Consider the following 17473-nt stretch of genomic DNA (forward strand, 5'->3'; position numbering starts at 1 on the left):
AAGGATGCCTTTGTTTTCTCATCCCCGGTGTCCTTGCATCCCTGGCCTGGGCCCAGCATCGAGGCCTGCTGTGATAACGTCTCACTTGGCTGGCTCTCCTAACTGCTTAGGGCTAGCTAAGGGCTGCCTTCCCCACCTCCCACCTCACCCCCCAAAAAAGAGTAGCCCGTTTCCCACTGCCTCTGGCCAAGTTTTCACCTTCAATAGAAGGAATTTTCCAAGCCGAGGGGAGGTATTACCTGCTCCCCCCCATTTAAAATCATTAACCTCGCTGAGCCCCAGCTTCCTCATTTGTAGAACAGAGTTAATAACAGTTTCTGCTCAGGGAACTGAGGACTCTTAGGTGGGGAGTGGGGCAGCACCCGGCAGAGTGGGAGCTGCTGCTGTTGTTACTACTATTATTTCCATCCCTCATATCTGGATACACTGGGGCCAATGGGAAGGTCATGGACATTTAGTCTTTTCCTGTTAGTGAGAAGGAATCATAATATTTTGGCTTTCTTTTGCATATTATGCAAAATTGGACAATACAGGTGAACAAAAGGAAGACGATAGAAAATACTCAGAGCCCTCCTACTCACATAGATATGACCTGCTGCATTTGTAATCAGTCCCCTTCATTCATGTGGGCGTGAACCGCTGTGTGTGTTTACCACACAGGACTGTCTTACAGTGGTGTTGTGGTTCTTTAATATTTACTTTTGATATATTTTTTAGCTAAGCAGCAGTTATTCCTAAACCTGCTGTATATCCAAATCACCACAGAGACTAAGATTTATTTAATTAACCTAGAGCACAATGCTGGGCAATGATTACTCCTAAACCTCCAAACCTGCATAGTTTCCTACCATTCAAATTTCAGCCATTATACTTGCTCTTTGTCATATCTTAGGTCCTGTCCATCTCTCCTTCAGATTCTCCCCTCCTCCCTCCTGGTTCATCTCTCTTCCCTCCGGACCAGGATGTCCCACCCTATCCTCTCCATTGCTCAGCATTGGCTGGTTGTTTTAAGGCAATAGCAGAGAACAAATGGTGGCGTGTTTACACAAACTTGAGACAGGTGATGTTTAGAATAAGCATCACAATGCAATGTCTGGGGTAGAGAAATCAGCGTTTGAATGAACAAGGATCAATTGTATACATTCCAAAAGAATATTATACCAACACAGTGGTATGTCCTAGCCTCCTTGTTGTCCTTAACAATGTAGTATAAACGCTAGCTATGTGGACATGAGGACTCATCTCTCACACCGTGGCACTTCATTCAGCCAGTGCTGCGGATTCCTTCTCAGCTGTTGTAACTGTGGCCAGCTCTGCAAGCCTGGCCTGTCACTGGGCCCTCCTAACGCTCTGGTGGTTTGCTTTGCTTCCTAGTCCTGTCCCAAAGGAGGAGGATCAGAAGCGGCTTCTGGTGACTGTGTGGAACGGAGCTGTTGGGACCAGGTGAGGAGGCCTGCTGAGCTGGACTCAGAACCTTCTCTGGGTTAGGGGTGCCGACACGCAGCAGGGACTTGCTTCATGCCTTTGGGATAAATGAGTTATATATAGAGGCTGGCACGCCGAGTCCCTATCACATGGAGGTGATAACACAGGAGACACCAAGACACCGTTGTCAGTGAACATTTGCTGAGCTCTTGGTATCAACAAGGCAGGGATTCAGCCTCCAGGGATGCCAACTAGCATACAAGAAGACTCTGCTTTGAAAGTGCCCACTGTCCAGGAAGAGACACCGGGCATGGTCTGGAGATAAATTACAGTGGCAGCGTACATGTAAGCCGGGTCCATAGGACTGTGATCACTGGGCCTGCTTTGCTTTGAGTCATCACTGTCCTTAGTGCCCAGTGCATACATGCCAAATGAGCACCAACCTCACAAACGCAGTGGGATGAATGAAACAGACAGCAAGTGTGGGAAGGTGACTCGGCAGCTTTCATGGGAAATGGAGAGAATTTTGAACCTGGGCAGAGAGTAAGAATAAGACAAAGAGGGAAGGAGGGGTCATTCTGGGCCAGGCATGGCATGAGTAAGCAGGAAGTAATAAGGAAGCAGGGTAGTTGTGGTAGCCTCAGTCTGCTATGAGGAGGCCTGGTTTAGGTACACACAGAGGTGTGTGTGTGTGTGTGTGTGTGTGTGTGTGTATGTGAGAGAGAGAGAGACAGAGGGAGAGAGGGAGAGAGACAGAGGGAGAGGGAGGCTGATTTTGCTGGCAGTGGGGGACAAAGGAGACAGTTGTGGTTATGAATAATGAGAGGCAGATAGTATTAGCATGGGTCTAGGGGTATGGTAGGCATGCAGATTGGCTGTTAAGGAAAGCAGGTGAGAGTATCTGCCTGCCATGGCCAACTGGGCAGGAGCAGCGTGAGACTCATTTCACAGAGGCAGTGTAAGAATCTGGGAGACTGGGTGGCCAGCAAGCAAGTGTAGAATAGAGCTGAATGTATTTAAAAGGGGCTTGTGTGAGTGAAAGTCAGCTCAGCCCTCCAGCCTCGACTTAGAAAGTGTTTGGGGTGGAATGCTTTATGTACATGAACCATTTTGGAAATTGAATCCAGGACCCTGAACATACCAGGCAAATGTTCTGCCATTGAAGTATATCCCTACTCCTGAGTTCTTTCTGGAAACATAAATCCCATTAGCTAACATGCTTTTTTTAGGGGTCCCATTTAACCTTGAGAATGAAGAGCTTTTATTTTGATGGAATCTACAGAGTGATGTTCATGGTACTACCTCCCTTATCCATCCATCCATCCATCCATCCATCCATCCATCCATCCATCCAGCTGACACTGCCTGGCAACCAGCATTCTAAGTGCTGCACTCCTACAGCTCTCTGGAGGGGCAGTGAAAGAGACTGGAGGGGGTTGACGGGGGTGGGGCTGTCCCACTCATAACAGGCGCCTCACTTGCTGGGTGCTGGGCGGAATCCAGCCAAGGATGCATTCTCTCACTTGGGTAGTCTGTGCTGAGTTTCCAGGAGAGGTGACCAAGGCTCAGGGAGACTAGACCTTGCTCAGGGTCACCCAAAAAATGAGTAGTAGAACTGGGAAGAAAAGCCAGGCAGTTGCATCTAAGATCTGTCTTCAGCTTTGCATTGCCTCCTGGCCCAAAGGGACAGAGAAGAGACAATGGGTTCAGATATGAGGCAATGTCTAAGGACTACTGGTGTTTTTGGGGGAGGGTCAAGTACAAAGTAGGCCTTCAGCAGAGCTGAGATGGAGTTGGTGTAGGCCCAGCTAGGTGGAGCCAAAGGGCCTCTAGAGAAGGGTTTTTTTCCCCTCCAGTGTCAGTGGTCCTTGGTCGTGGCTGGACATCAGAATCTCCCAGGGCACCTGTATGGAACACAGGTTTTTCAGGCACCTGTGGCTAAACCCACATCTCCATGAGTAGGACCTCGAGCTCTACATTCAAACAAGGCCCCATGGTGTTGAGAATGCTGTTTGGCCCCTGGGACATACCTGAAGGACACCAGCACGACAGTGACAGATACATGCTGTAGATCTAAGACTCGGGATGGTCTTTGGTAGAACAAGAGGAAAGAGACAGGAACAGCATTTGGACATAGTGCTTAGCTGTGAGGACAGGAGGAAGGGTCTGACATGCACGTTGGGTGTTTGGTGGTGTCACCAGCAGAGTGTGTAAAGGGGAAGGTGAGGTTCTGGAACCTGGAATATCTAAGTGAGTGTAGTTTCTGATGGTGGTACATGTATAGAACAGATGAGACAGGCCACCCAGGATGCACTGAGTGTCAGACTCAGAGGACTGTCAGAGAAGCAGAGGGGCACTCAGCAAGCTCTTGATGGAGGTGACGGCTGGAGCTAAGTCTTCTGTGGGAAGCAGGCAGGCAGAGTTGCTGGAGGAGCCAGCGGGTCACATTTTTTGGAAGAGAAAGTGAGGCTGGGGAAAGTGAGTCAGCCCCCAGCGAGGTCGCCTGATCAGGACACTGTCTCCACTAGTTGCCTATTTTGGGAAAGTGAGATTCTTTATTAAATAAAACACAGCCAAACTCATGGTCAGAGTCCCAGCCCTAAGCTCAAGAGGGCCGGGGCAGGCTCCAACAGGCCTGCCTGCAGACCACATGGCTGTCAGCACCGTGCTGGCTGTTTCCAGCCTCTGGGCAGCCTTCTCAGCTCACTCTCCTTTATCAATGTTCTGAAAGAGGAGGCCTCTGAGCTGGAGCAGACAACAACTGAGGAGACTCGGGCTCTGCTGAGCACTCCCAAATCAAATTGTGTTTCCCTCCCTGAAGGACAGACATTCAGCTTCTCGAGGTGAAAGACCATTGCAGAAGGTGGGAGACAAGCACTTACACAATTGTCCTCCATGTCAAGATTTTCTCTACATTATCTCATTTAATAGGGTGTTCAGGGGTGAAGATTATGATTCCTTCCCTTCAAACACCCATGAAGGCATAATACCTTGAGATTATATAACAGCTGGTGCTCAATGAACGTTTACTCTGGTTTATTCTGTTTGAACATTAAGCCCACAGCGTGCCTTATGTAATTTAATCCTCACCCTGCTCTTTTATGGGAGAGGATGCAGGCACAGAAAGGTTATGTATCTTGTCTAGAGTAACACAGCTGGAATATATAGACCACCTAGTCAAACATGTAGGGACACATTCTGAAATGTGGGGGCTACAAGAGGCAGAGGTCTCCCAGTGCTGGCTGTAGATGCCTACAAAGACATCCTGGTGGGGCTGGGAGATGGCTGTGCAATCACGAGGGCCTAAGTTTGAATCCCCAGCCGTCATGTAAACAAACAAACAAACTAACAACCCCCTCCAAAAAATCAAAACCAAGCATGGCAGCAGGACACAAGCCTCTAAGTCCCAGCACTGTGCGGGGTCAGAGACAGGAAGATGACTGGGGCTTTCCAGCTGCCTGCCTAGCAGTAGCTTTGGAGAGAGACCTCGTCCTGAGAGAAGAATCGATGAAAGAGCAGGACGCCTGACATTATACACCCGTGTACATGCTCCTGCTCCCCCTACCCCCGACAGACACATGGAATCCTGGGAGGGCGCTGTTGATTTCAGTTTATGTCAGCATCTCCGCAGGAGCTGGGGAGAAGCAGGGAGCCTCTGAAGGAGAGCCACCCTCACCGGCCGGGAGACTGTGGACCAGCATTCTCCAGCTCTGTGCCTCAATTTTCTTATCTGTAAAATTCAACCATCTCTAGGGCCTTTTGTTTTCAATTTCAAAGTTCTGTGAGTATTTATAAATTATAGCCACTTTCATAAAGTGGCTTGATAAACTTAAAAGAACAACAACTATACACCTTTTCAAAGATAAACAGAGAAGGTAGATACCAACCCCCAGAGCGGCACAGCCCCAACTCATCTGTTATCAACATGTGTTCAATCTTCTTTCTCTCTGCCCCACCCACTTTCCCCTTTTCCAGTGGATCATTTTCAAGCAAACCCCACATTTTCATGTCTTATCAGTATAATATACATTATATACATGACAACTTCTAAAGAAACAGAACCCTAAAGATGTAATCACACCCAGATAATGGTAATCCATCTAATTCCTTGGGTGCTTTGAACATGGAGCTGAGCTGTTTGGAAGTCCTGTTGGAAAATAAGCCGAAGCCAAACTGAAGCTTCTAATATCATTTACAGCACCTTTTGAACTTGTTGCCAGAGAACAACCTTGGAGAGAAATGTAACTGTTCCTCTGAAAGACAGACATTTGACTTTTCGGTGTGAAAGACTGTTATGAAAGGAAATGAATAGATTTAAGAAAAGCATATATATAATTATGACTATATATAAAAGTCAAGAACGGATCTTGTAACAGTAGCTGCATGTATGGAAGGGCTTTTTGGCCCTGTGGCAAGCACCACCCTCAATACTCTCGGGACAGCCTCTCCTTTAACCCTTTCTCAAACAGAGAGAAGGATAGTGGCCAAACTTCAAAAGCTTGTGTTTGACATGACCCAGTGACGGGTCATGGATGTGGCACAAAGAAAAAGAAACAAATAGAAAGACATGTGCTCAATTTAAGGAATCAAACTAGAAATAAAGATCAAATTATGTAACCCTGTGAAATAAAATAAGTTTAGGGTTCTTGAAAGAGTGGATTAATGTGCCTTTCCCCACAAAAAATGTAAGGAGTCCCACCTTGCAGTAGGCTAAGCTCTGTTCTGCTATGTGTTCCAGAAAGTTATCCTGAGCCCTTGTGCTGGTTGTCCCCTCCCTCCGAAATGCTTTTCCTCCCATTCTCCTGGCACTGCACATTAGACCTCCTGCAAGCCTCCTAGCCCTAACCACCTCTTGGGCCTTCACAGTTTGTTGCCCAAACTGTTCATCTGTCAATCTCACTCTGTCTTGTGCCAGGCTCTGTATTGCTGTCTTGAACTACTATTTAAATTCCTGCCTATTTGTCTTGTTTCCTTAACACTGGGGCGTCTTGCCCAGTGCCTGCCAACCATGGGCATGATGGATTCCCCCCATTTGTCAAGCCTTTGCTGAGTGCAGAAGCCTGGAGCTGAAGCCTTGGCAGTCGGCAGTGAGCAAGGCGTGGTTCCAGAGCCTCTTCACAGAGGGAAATTGCCAGCTTCTCCTGAACCGGCCCAAGTTGGTAAGCTGGCTGGTAGCTTGCTGTCTGCTCAGGCTGCTTTTATAAGCAGTTTTTTCTCCAAAGGGTTCGCAAAAGCAGCCTTCAGAAGTAGCTAATTGAAGAACACTCAGAGAGAGGTTCCTGCTTGTGGACATTAATTGTGACAATTTACTCTGCCTGAATGATCATGAAATCATTGGAGGCCCCTTAGCAGGAAGCAAAGCTCAAGGGAGGCTATTAACCATTTAGCATTCTCTAAGCACCAGGGAATAAAAATTCCACTTACAGAAGAGAAGGGAGAGGCAGTGTTTGTTACAACAAAAGCCCCAGCCTGGAGACAGGGAAATCGACAGCATGAGTGTACATCACCCCACTACCAGCCAAGGCTCTCCCAAATGTGCTGACGAGAAAAACAAACTTGCCAGGAAGCACACTGGGAGAATCTGTAAAGGCTGTCCTCCAGTGACAGCCATCCGGGTGCCTGCTGTGTGCATCTAGCCTGCTAGCACCACTCTGGCCCCTTTCCAAGAGGGAAGACTATCTGTTCAGAATGGTGGGGTAGGAAAGTGAAGGGTGTTTAATTAGAATGACTGCATTACCCTCCTTGAGGTCTTGTATGATGGTGACAGGGGGAGGAGCCACTAGCCACTTAGCCATCTTTTCCAAAGATGCCATGGAAAAAGATAGCTGGCTGAACGCTGAGGCCCCAGCCCTGTGGCTATGGAGAGAGATAGCTGGCTGAACGCTGAGGCCCCAGCCCTGTGGCTATGATTCAGAACATGGATTGGTAGGCAGGTGGCCAGTGTTGGGGACTAGTCTGCAGTACTCTGTGTCCCCACCCGTCGCTTGAGTTGGGCACCTGGGAGAAGCTAGTTTTTGTTGTAGAACTATCAGGTGGCAAGCTGCCACCCTTTCCAGAGAATCCAAACAATCGGTATTTATGGAGGCGTTGAGACCTCTGCTTGACCTGGGTGGGTGTCTTGAAGGATCCCTGGAGAGCGATCTCTGTGTCCAGTGCCCAGACCTTGAACCAACTGGGTTTAAATCTAGGCATGAGCTCTACAGCTCAAAAATCTCAGGCGAACTTTGTAGGCAGCTCTTTGATGCAGTTGAGAGCTGCCTCCTGGTCTGGACCCCTTCCTTGGAGAGGCATCTGCAGGGAGTTTCCTACTTGCATCTTTGGCTTTAACACTGCCTCCCAGGACAGGCCAACTCCTCCACACATGAGGGCTCTTCAGATAGTGAAAACTGGGCTGCTAGCACTAAGGTCCAGGCTACATGTGGGGTATGTGATAGAAATTAAGCCAGTCTACAGAGAAATCTGAGTTGGGAGCTATAGAAGGAGAGGAGGGGAAGAAAAACAAAACGAAACCAAACCTCACAAAAGGCTCAAGTATCAGGGCCAAGTAGAATGCTGCACAATGTAGGTCCTTAAAAGTGCATTTACCGCCCCTTCCCATTGCAAGAGCAGTGACTGCTTCCTTGTTGAAGATTTGAAAACAAAAATTGCTAACAGCCTCACCTACCAGAAACAGCAATAGCTTTTTGCTTTGTTTTGTTTTTTGTGTTTTTGTTTTTGCCACTCTGTTTCCCATGGAACTGCAGCTTTGTACACACCCTTTGCTCTGATGACAGCAAGCTTTGGCATTTCATTAGCATTAATCAGTGCCATCATTATTAAAACCTGTTAATCAGTTCCTGATGGTTGGACGTTCTCTAGGCACTTTGAATTTCTGTCACCCAAGAGGCCCAGCTTGAACTTTAACCCTCACCCTAGTCTGGCAATGTATGAGGCCTGATCGTGGTTCATGCCTGCCTGCCCCGTTGACAGTTGGGTCAAATGGATAACTGTGACTTTTGTATGTCGGGTATGTTTGGAACTTGGTCTCCAGCCATCTGAGAACCACTAAGGTCCTGCTTGGATGTGAGGCAAAGCTATGGGAGCTGAGGTTCTATTACTTTCCTCTTATTGCATGTCCCCAGCTGAGGTGGTGGCAAAGAGGCTCTGATGGGGACAACCCTGTCTCATCTAGCCAACGATGTAACAGCTAAAACTCTCAAGGTAGCCTGAGCTCCTGTGGCGACAGAGAATGCAGCATTTGCCGTGACCTAGGAGGTTCGGGTTTCCTCAGATCTGACTGCATGTCCTTGGGAAGGGGACCAAGTGAGCTTGGTGTTTTCCTCTGGAAACTGGCTACAACTCCTCCACCTGACTCACAAAGAGGGGAGGACAAAGGAACAGGAGTGGTAGAAGCAAGACTCACCCTCTGCTCTTCTCCTAGGCAATGCACACTCATTGGCTGCATGAGCTTTGGGGTGAGGTCCCTCTTGTCTCTGGACAAGGTGAGTTCACAGGAAGTTTCTGAAGTGATAGTCCACCTAGGCCCTGGCTGGTACAGTCATGCTGACCCTGGAAATGCTTGGGTTGAGCTGCTCTCTGTGACATGGTGTCCCATTGAGCGGGTGTTTGTAGCCTAAATTATCGGCAGTTATTGTCACTGGCCTGGCTAAGAGTTTGGATCCCCTTCCAGAGAGAAGTTTGGCAGCCCCTAAGCTCCTAACCTTCTCTGGATGAGGGGAGCAGGCAGGCCTGGTACCCCTCTGGAGGAATCCTCTTGACATGTCTCCTGGGTGCAGGAAGCACTCAGATGGAGTGAGCAGCACAGACATTCCTCTCTGGTTGGGGGAGGACATGGGCCCAGGAGACCCTTCCTCTGGGTCACTGTCACTCGCCTGCCCTTGCTCGGCACTGCAGCCCCAAACTGTAAGCCCTGAATAGGGAGGGCTACACTTCTCTTGCACATCTGCAAGCGTCCTTGTGGCCTGCCATCCAGCTTTGTGTCCTCGAACGAAGTCGAAAGATGTCTGTGTGGAGGTTCTTTTGGTCTCCTGGCTTCAGCCTTTGCTTCAGTCTTCTCAGAAAGGTGCTTCTCACGAAGACTGCACAGCTGTAGTTTTGAGGGGTTAGTGGTACCTTGCCCTCTGCCCTCTGCCCTCTGCCTCTTTGGTCTGAACGTCTCATTCCTTCTTTCACGGCAGGAGATCAGTGGCTGGTACTATCTGCTAACGGAGAGCCTGGGCCGGACCAAGCACCTCAAGGTGGCTAGGCGGCGGCTCCAGCCCTTGAAAGGTGTGTCCAGGTTACGCTGAAACTCCCCGACCCTTACTGAGTGAGGCATCAGCCTCTGCCTCAGTGGCACTTCTTGCTAGTGCCTTTAGGATCATAGGCTACTCCTGCCCAGGACATCACTGCCATATCATGGATGTTCCTCAGAGTTTGTGCCACCTGGCTTCACACAAGCCTGGTGTTTCCATTGCCTCACTCACAGAAGCATCAGGGTTTCTCAAGAGTCCCCTCCCCAGACCTTATTTCTCAGAAGCCCTCCCCATAATACCTTACTTACCATGGGAATCCTGCCTCTGCAGTTATGCTTCTAAGGCCTGCCGTGGGCTTGGCTTTCATGCCCCCTCAGCACCATGCTTTCTCTCACAGCCCTGGCTACTGAGCCTCTACTTGCTCTGCACCTTGGCATCCTTCTATCCCGGAAGCTAGGAATTGCCCTGACAGTCTCATCCCTGGCTGGCATGGACCTTCGTACCAGAGCTTTCTGACTCAGCTCTATTACCTTCCAGATATGCCGAGAGATGGGGCCAATGAGAATGGGAAGGAAATCCAGGTAGGTGGGGACACCTCTGGCTGGGACTGGTGGAATCTGAGCATGGTCTCTGGTCCCCTCTTTGTTAACTTCTTGGCTCAGGAAGTGACTGTGAAAGAGGGCAGCATTTGGTGTTTGGAACTTGGCAAGTCATACCTTGTGAAGGTTTCTTAACTTTTCTAAGGTGTGCCATTGGAAGTTGCCTTATACACAGGTCTTGGTTATTCATGACCTTTGCAGGAGTGAGAGAGAGCCAGGAAATGGCAGTGACTAGATAGTTCTGATTTTTTTTTGCCTCTAGAAACAGAACCTCCCCCCCCCCAGGTCTCCAGAACCTCTGTTTCCTAGAACCATGGCCAAGACATCTTCCTGGGTTAAGCCTGCTGGGGCTGAGAAGCAGCCATGACTCTGAACCTGGAAGTGATAGGTGTCTGGCCTCCCACCAGCCTTGAGTCTAGAGAGGAGCATCATACGGGGATTTGGGAGATCCATCCAAAGTTCATTCTATCTCTTTGGAGAACCTGTCACGGTGACTCATGGTTTTCTCTAACCAGGAGAAGGAAAAGCAAACTCCCGGGAATTAATTAGCCCCTTGGGTACTATTGTGAGCGAACTCTCGCCGCCTCTTGTGAGGTTGTAGACACCACCCCACCTTACAAATAGATAAGGGGACACACAGATCCAAGGGTGTTGTGTTGGTGTGGCCACATAGCCAGCAAGAGGTTGACAGAGCCTCTGAAAAGGGTGTGGACTGTGGACTGTGGACTGTGGACTGTGGACTGTGCCACACTGTCTCTAGTGTGTCCTCACAAAGAAGACATGGTGTTGGTGTTGGCATGCTCCTTGACCTCTTGTATTGCAATTAGCCCCTTGGGTGCTGTTGTGCGCTCATCTGTCCCCTCATACACTATGGGATGGTTATACCTGTGAGGGCCCCGGCCTGGTGCTGGGTTCTGGGACAGAGCTTTGTTTCAGTCTATTCAGAAAGAGTATCATTACCCATTAGAGCAGCTGCTTGCTGTCCATGGCCTCTGAGCATCTGGCTGTAGCAGTGGGACGGAGGGACTGAACTACAACCTGTTTCATTTGAGGTAATTTCCGTGTGTCCTGTACAAACATCTGTCTCCCATTATAGTGCTATAGCAACTTGCTGGATGTGTTTTTCTATGGTTTCGCTAGTTCAGAAGCTTCCTCTAGCTTCAGGGATAGTTCCAAAGATCTCCCCACTCTCTGTGAGGAGGTAGTGACCACGGAGCCACCCTGGTAATATGTGGGAATTACTTGGATATCAACATTGCGAGTCTCCAGGTGGCCTGTGACAAACCTGCTTTGTGCTAGAATCTGTACACTGTCCCATGCCCCCGAGGACACTCTTCTCAGGTGAATTGGATATGGAAGCTTGTATACCAGAAGATGTCCACAGTGCTCAGGAGAGCACTGTGACAGAGTCGGGGGGCGGGGAATAAGAGGTCTCTTATTCAAATCCTCCACTGAAAGACCTGGAGGTGTAGATCACCTGTCTGTGGTCACTTAGGAACCAAATCAGGAGACAGCCTCTGTTCTAACGACATGAGTGAGCAGGTGGCTGTTCCAAGGTACCTAGCAGGGCAGAGGGCCTGAGCTCATGCTGTGCTACTCACAGGACCTGCTCCCGGGCCTACAAGGTGCTAACTGCAAGGTCTGGGCTCTAACCTGGCATTCGACTGTTCCCTCTTTTGGCTTCAATTTCTTTGCTGTTACGATGTGGAAGCAGGTGTCCCGCATGGCTGGAAGCCCATTTTGCCCATTTGGCTATATGGTCTGTGTGCCACCAGCCTCTCCACACAGCCCACTTTTGTGAGTGAAGAGGCTGACTGTTAAGTAGCTCCTGAGAGCCATCAGTCTCCAGATATCTTGTCTTCCCTGACTTAAGATGTGTTGTTCATGGGTACAGTGCTCAGGGCACTCCAGATTGTCCCTACTAGGTCAGTCTTCTGGGTTTGCTCCTGGGGACTCTGGTGTTTGCCGGGAGGCATACTGTTACAGAACAGGGCGTGTTTTCTGCTTGAGTTTCCCTCCAGCAGGCAGCGAGGGGTGTTTGTGAGAACACTGGACTTACAGAGTGGCCCAGGGCAGAGAATGCAGCCAGAACAAAGGCGCCCTCTCCCCGCCAGGCTCGAGGAATACTAACTAGTTGACAGGAATTTTAATATAAAACTCTCCCTCTTCCTTGTCATTCTGAGGTCTCAGGAAGCCTTCGGGCTTATCTGCAGAGGCACACAGCACAGACAGGGCTTGGGGAGGTGAGAGGTGATTTCCTGCCATTCTTCTGAGGGGCGGGCTTCCCAGGGCGGTCATGCCAGGCTGACGGGCGCAGTGTGGGCTCCCACTGCTGGGGGGGAGAGCTGGGTTTTCATGGGGAGGCAGCTGAGGCAGAACCCGCAGCCATGAACCGCGCCAATGGGCTCTGCAAGGTGTGCTCAGAACGCCGCTACCGGCAGGTGGGTGCCCGATTCCCCCGGGGTGCCTTGTGATGTTGGGAGTCAGGGATGGGGGTCATCCACATGGAGATTTCCTTCTCTTTCTCCACAAGGCCTTTTTATGCCTCCCCCTGTTCCCTGTAGGCACATTTTGGTGTGTGTGTGTGTGGGGGGAAGTTGGAGGCAGGGGCTGTACCCATGACCCAGCCGTGGTGCCTACTGCCCAGCGTTACAGGCAGCTGAGGCTGTTTCTGAGTGTTGTCCTACCCATGGGCTGTATCCTTGATGAAATGATTTAGATGATTTTTTTTTCTTTTATCATCCAGGAGGAGGTGGTTGTTTGTTTATTTTTTTAAAAAGAACATCTCGGGTCTGAAATTGCTGGTGGTTTCGGGCTCGGGAGCTAAGTGACTCCCCAAAACTGTAGTAGCACTAACTGTCTTTCTGGCGGGAAGTGTGCCCATTACGTCTCCTGTGGGTACTGCTGTGTGCTTCTGTGTGGGATATGATGTATGCGTCTATCCTCCCTGGGGCCACATGCCTGGATGTGACTCCTCACTCCCGTGGCGTTGGAGTGCTCCTCCACTGAGGCTGTCTCTTAGGTCCTGGGCTGAGAGGCAAGGCAGAGCCAGGAGTCACAGTCATGGTCACCCCGGGGACTCTTCTAGAACTAGGCTTTTCTTATAAAAAAAAAAAAAAAGCCCTGGGGGTGGGGTAGGGAGAAAGGGAAAAGATAGCCAGATTTGGGTAGAGTCCAAGCTGCAAAGGGCACACAAGTTGTTCTGACTATAAAGATACAGAGAAGGCCCTCGTTAGAATCTGGGTCCCAATTCCTTATTGTGTGGGTCGTGGGGAGAAGCCCACAGGGTCCCCTGCACCTGCCTCTGTTACTCAGGAATCCAGATGTTCCTTTCCTCCTTCCCTACTCTCAAGTCTTGCCCTGCTGGCCCCAGCCTATGCTCTCTGCTTTCCCGCAGTTGGACAGAGCAGTTCCTGTGGCAAGAGCATTTAGGTGGTGAGGCAGGGTGAGCACTAGATAGAAGGTAATGAAATCCCAGGTATCCTTGGGCCAAGGGGTGAGAAGACTGGGATGTGCTGGTGGTCAGAGTGGGACCTAGGACACACCTGGGCTGGACCCAGGGGCCTGGCTCCCTCATTAGGAGCTGGGACAGAGCTGAGAGCACTAAGCTTTCTGTGGGAAAATAACTCTAGTCCTTGTTGTTCCACTTTAACTGCCTCTCCTAAGAAAATCACAGTCCCCTGTCCCTAACATAGGAAGAAGTAAAATAGAGACAAGCCTACGGGAGCAAAGGGGTGATCCATGAAGTGCTTGGCTTGTGTCTGCTGCCCATATCTAGGGAGTGGTCAGCAAATGCCAGCAGTTAGGGTCAGGAGTCCACTCAGCAGGTGCTGGCATGGCGAGACACAGAAGCGTGGCAGAGCTTGCTCTTGACAGGCAAGAGAATGAACTACCCCTGGAAGGACGCTGCCAGGAGCTGCTGAGGTCCCAGAGTCAGGAGGGGATTGTCTTCCTCCTTGAGCCCAAGGTCAGAGAGGAAGGCTGGGGTGCCCTCCCTCACTTTGGGCCTTGATTACCTTCTCTGTGAAGTGGGTTTGCTGAAGCTGGATTCCTTGGGGGTATAGTGATGGACAGACTATGGACACCACCCGCTGCATGCGCAGAGGTCACGATGGCCAGAGCAATGGTTTCGACTCCACTGCAGTCCGCTCTACCCACAGAGCCAGGAGCTGCTGTTGTTTCTTCATATCCCCTCGCCTGCCACTCCTATGCTTGCCGGCGGGGTGGGATTGTTCTCTGGGGTGGCACTAAGGGTTGAGGGGTGAAGAGGCTCCTGTCCCTGCCTGGCCAGGGCACCAGAACATGGATACACATTCATCTTGAGGCCAGGGAGCTGGGCTTACCCTCCAGGCAGGAGGAGTCGCCCTCAGCACCCTGTGGTGTAGGGTGGGCTCAGGGCTAGAAAGGTTTCTGTGTGTAGTGGAGGATGGGCTGCAAGTCCCCTGTCAGGCCCACAGAGTGGCCCCTGCTGCCTTCTCTGGGCCTCTGCTGGCCTGACAATGAGAGGTCTCTCATCCCTCCAGCTTTCCACATTTCACTCCCGGCTTTGTTTTGCTTTCTTTCCTTCTCTTCCTGTCTTAGCTATGTGTTTTCCCAGAATTCTTATGGGAACAGGGTATTTTTCCTGCCCCCTTTCCCTCCCCCTTGTCTGTCAGATTTCCTGTTTTACAAACTGCTTTGAATCCAGGCCCAGGACTTGTGGGAAGCAGAGCCTCGGAGACCTTTGGTCACCCTGGGCTCCTGCCTGCTCCCCTTCCTTATGTCTGGCCTTGGGGGACCAGCAGGTGAATATAGGTGCTCAGTTCTAAGAGACAGCAGGCTCTGCAAAAGGCTGGTGCCCTTGACCTATTCCAGGCATGCTGTATCATTTTCTTCCTCTCTCCAGCCAGAACACCTTTTCCTTGTGCCTGGTTGGGACCTACCCTCATCTTTCCCTCTCCTAGAGAAGTCTTGGGACTCCCCTGGAAGCCATTTTCTGACCTAGCAATCTGAATGAGCCAGTGGTCCATGCTGCACACAGACTCATTCTTTTTGTTTTTTGAAGATTTTGTTCAGAAGTTGTTTTTTTTTTTAATTATGTTTATATGTGTGCATGGGCTATGTGTACATGAAGGACGGAGGTGTTGGGTCCCCCTAGAGCTGGAGTTACAGATGATTGGGAGTCATCTGACGTGGATGCCCGGAATAGAACTGGGAAAAGTGCTAGTATTAGCAAGAGTAGTGGCTGTGCTGTTTACTGTTAAGCTTGTGGTTCTCAGGCTGTGGGGTGTGACCCTTTGAAGGGGTCCTTTCACAGGGACCCTTTCACAGAGGTCACATGTCAGATATCCTGCATATCAGATATTTACGATTCATTACAGTAGCAAAATTACAGTTTGAAAGAAGCAATGAAACTTTATGGTTGGAGTCACAACATGAGGAACTGTATTAAAGCGTTGCAGCATTAGGAAGGTTGAAAACCATCGCACTAAGCCATTTTCAAAGCCCCAGATGGAAACATCCTTTAGGTGAAATGCTGTCGCCGCCCTAACTGACAAAGCCTTTGCTGAACTCATGCCACACACAGGCATGAGGTCTGAGGTCACACAGGCCTGACTGCTACTCAGCCCTATTTTCTCTGTTGCTTGTCATACTCTTTTTCCCTTTGGAGAGATTGGTGTGGGCTTGTGCCCTCTAGGAGCCAGAGACCAAGTGCTACTCCCCAGGGGCCCCTGTCCCTTGTACCTGGGCAATGTATGACTCATAGAAGGAGTTGGATTGCAGAGCGTTGATCTGCAAAGAGCACCCAGATAGCAGGATCTGTCCTTTGGCAGAAGTCCTGAAAATTGGGGCTGTGGCCCTCCCATACACATAGCCCTTTGCAGGCAGATTGAAAGCTGTCACTAGTGCAGGTTTATCCAGGAGGCCTTGGCTCTGCCTCTGCCTTCCTCCTCTCCTGGGAACGCTCTTTCTGGCTGTCTGGAGGCTCCCATCAAGCCTGTCTATGCTTGTGAACCCCAGTGCTCTTCTCTTGACACTTGGCCATCAGCTGAGAGTCGGTGCTCATTTTCCCACCCTGGAGCTCCGGGAGGACAGCCACCAGCATGGCTTTATTTCTGGGTCCCTAGCACAAGGCAAACCCTGGACTGAGATCCCAAGATCTTCGTGGGAAAGGAAGCTGGGAGTGAGGCAGGCAGCTGGCTTCAGCGGGGAGGGGAGGCACAATTCCAGATAGCTCCTGGGTAAAGAGCTGGGGCTGTTAGGGTAAGGTTTACTCTGTCCTCTGCCCTCTGGCCTCTGCCTTCTGCTCTCTGCTGAGCTGTTTGGCCCATAAGTCATTTTTTTTGAGATGCTGGGTCTTAAGCAGGGATAGAGAGAGGCAGGCCAGCCAGTCTCAGCTCTGGTTCCTGTGGAGAGGAAGGTGGCACAGGGTGGGGCTGACAGGCTTTTCAGCTTGGAAACCCTGGAGTAACTGGACAGGGCTGTGTCCTAGATTACTATCCCGAGGGGGAAAGACGGCTTCGGCTTCACCATCTGCTGTGACTCTCCAGTCCGAGTGCAGGCTGTGGATTCTGGTAAGTGAACGACACAGGTTGGCAGCCCCATTCTCCCACCAGACAGCTGGACTTTACAGACAGTTTGGAGCTGGAGTTGGATTAGAGTCTGGGCTTTCAAAGGGAAAAGAATAATATTTTTGAATGACCTACAAATGAATCTGAGGTTTATGAAAATAGAGCCTTTTTTTGGTTTGTTTTTATCAAAATGAAAATAGGTTTTATATTTTGATTCCTGAGAAGAGGAGCTAAATTTTAATTGTTATGGTTGCCGAGGAGTTGAAAGCCATTTATGAACTCTTATCCTATCTCAAAGCCCACTCAACAGCATTCCTAGCTGGGTGTGGTGGCTCCCACATCCAACCCTACCCTCTGGAGGCAGACGCAGGAGGATTGCTGGAAGTTCAAAGCTAGCCTGGCCTAGACCATGAGACTGCCATTCTGTCCCCGCCCCCACAATCCCACCAGAAACCCAGACCAAAGCAGACAGAAAAACCTTCAAGCAAAACAAACAGAAAGAGACAGCAGAATCTGGGAAGGTCACTCAGTATAGTACTCACCTTGCAAGGGTAAGGACTTGAATTTGGTCCCCAGAACCCATGCAAAAAAAAAAAAAAAAAAAAAAAAAAAAAAAAAAAAAAAAAAAAAAAAAAAAGGAAGCCAGGCATTGTGGTTCATTCTT

The 17473-nt window shown here is 49.9% G+C and overlaps 1 protein-coding gene across 1 annotated transcript in view; it reads left to right on the forward strand.

Moving 5' to 3' along the window:
- Positions 1–17473, forward strand: part of Rgs3 (regulator of G protein signaling 3) — a 114466-nt gene that overhangs the window by 20271 nt on the left and 76722 nt on the right. The window contains 5 exon segments of the mRNA XM_055611546.1: positions 1375–1443; positions 8846–8906; positions 9603–9693; positions 10197–10240; positions 16731–16812. Of these exon segments, the coding sequence (XP_055467521.1) occupies positions 1375–1443; positions 8846–8906; positions 9603–9693; positions 10197–10240; positions 16731–16812 (347 nt within the window).

Source organism: Psammomys obesus, unplaced genomic scaffold (genome assembly GCF_907164565.1).
Source record: "Psammomys obesus unplaced genomic scaffold, mPsaObe1.curated_primary_1811, whole genome shotgun sequence".
Lineage (NCBI taxonomy): Eukaryota > Metazoa > Chordata > Mammalia > Rodentia > Muridae > Psammomys > Psammomys obesus.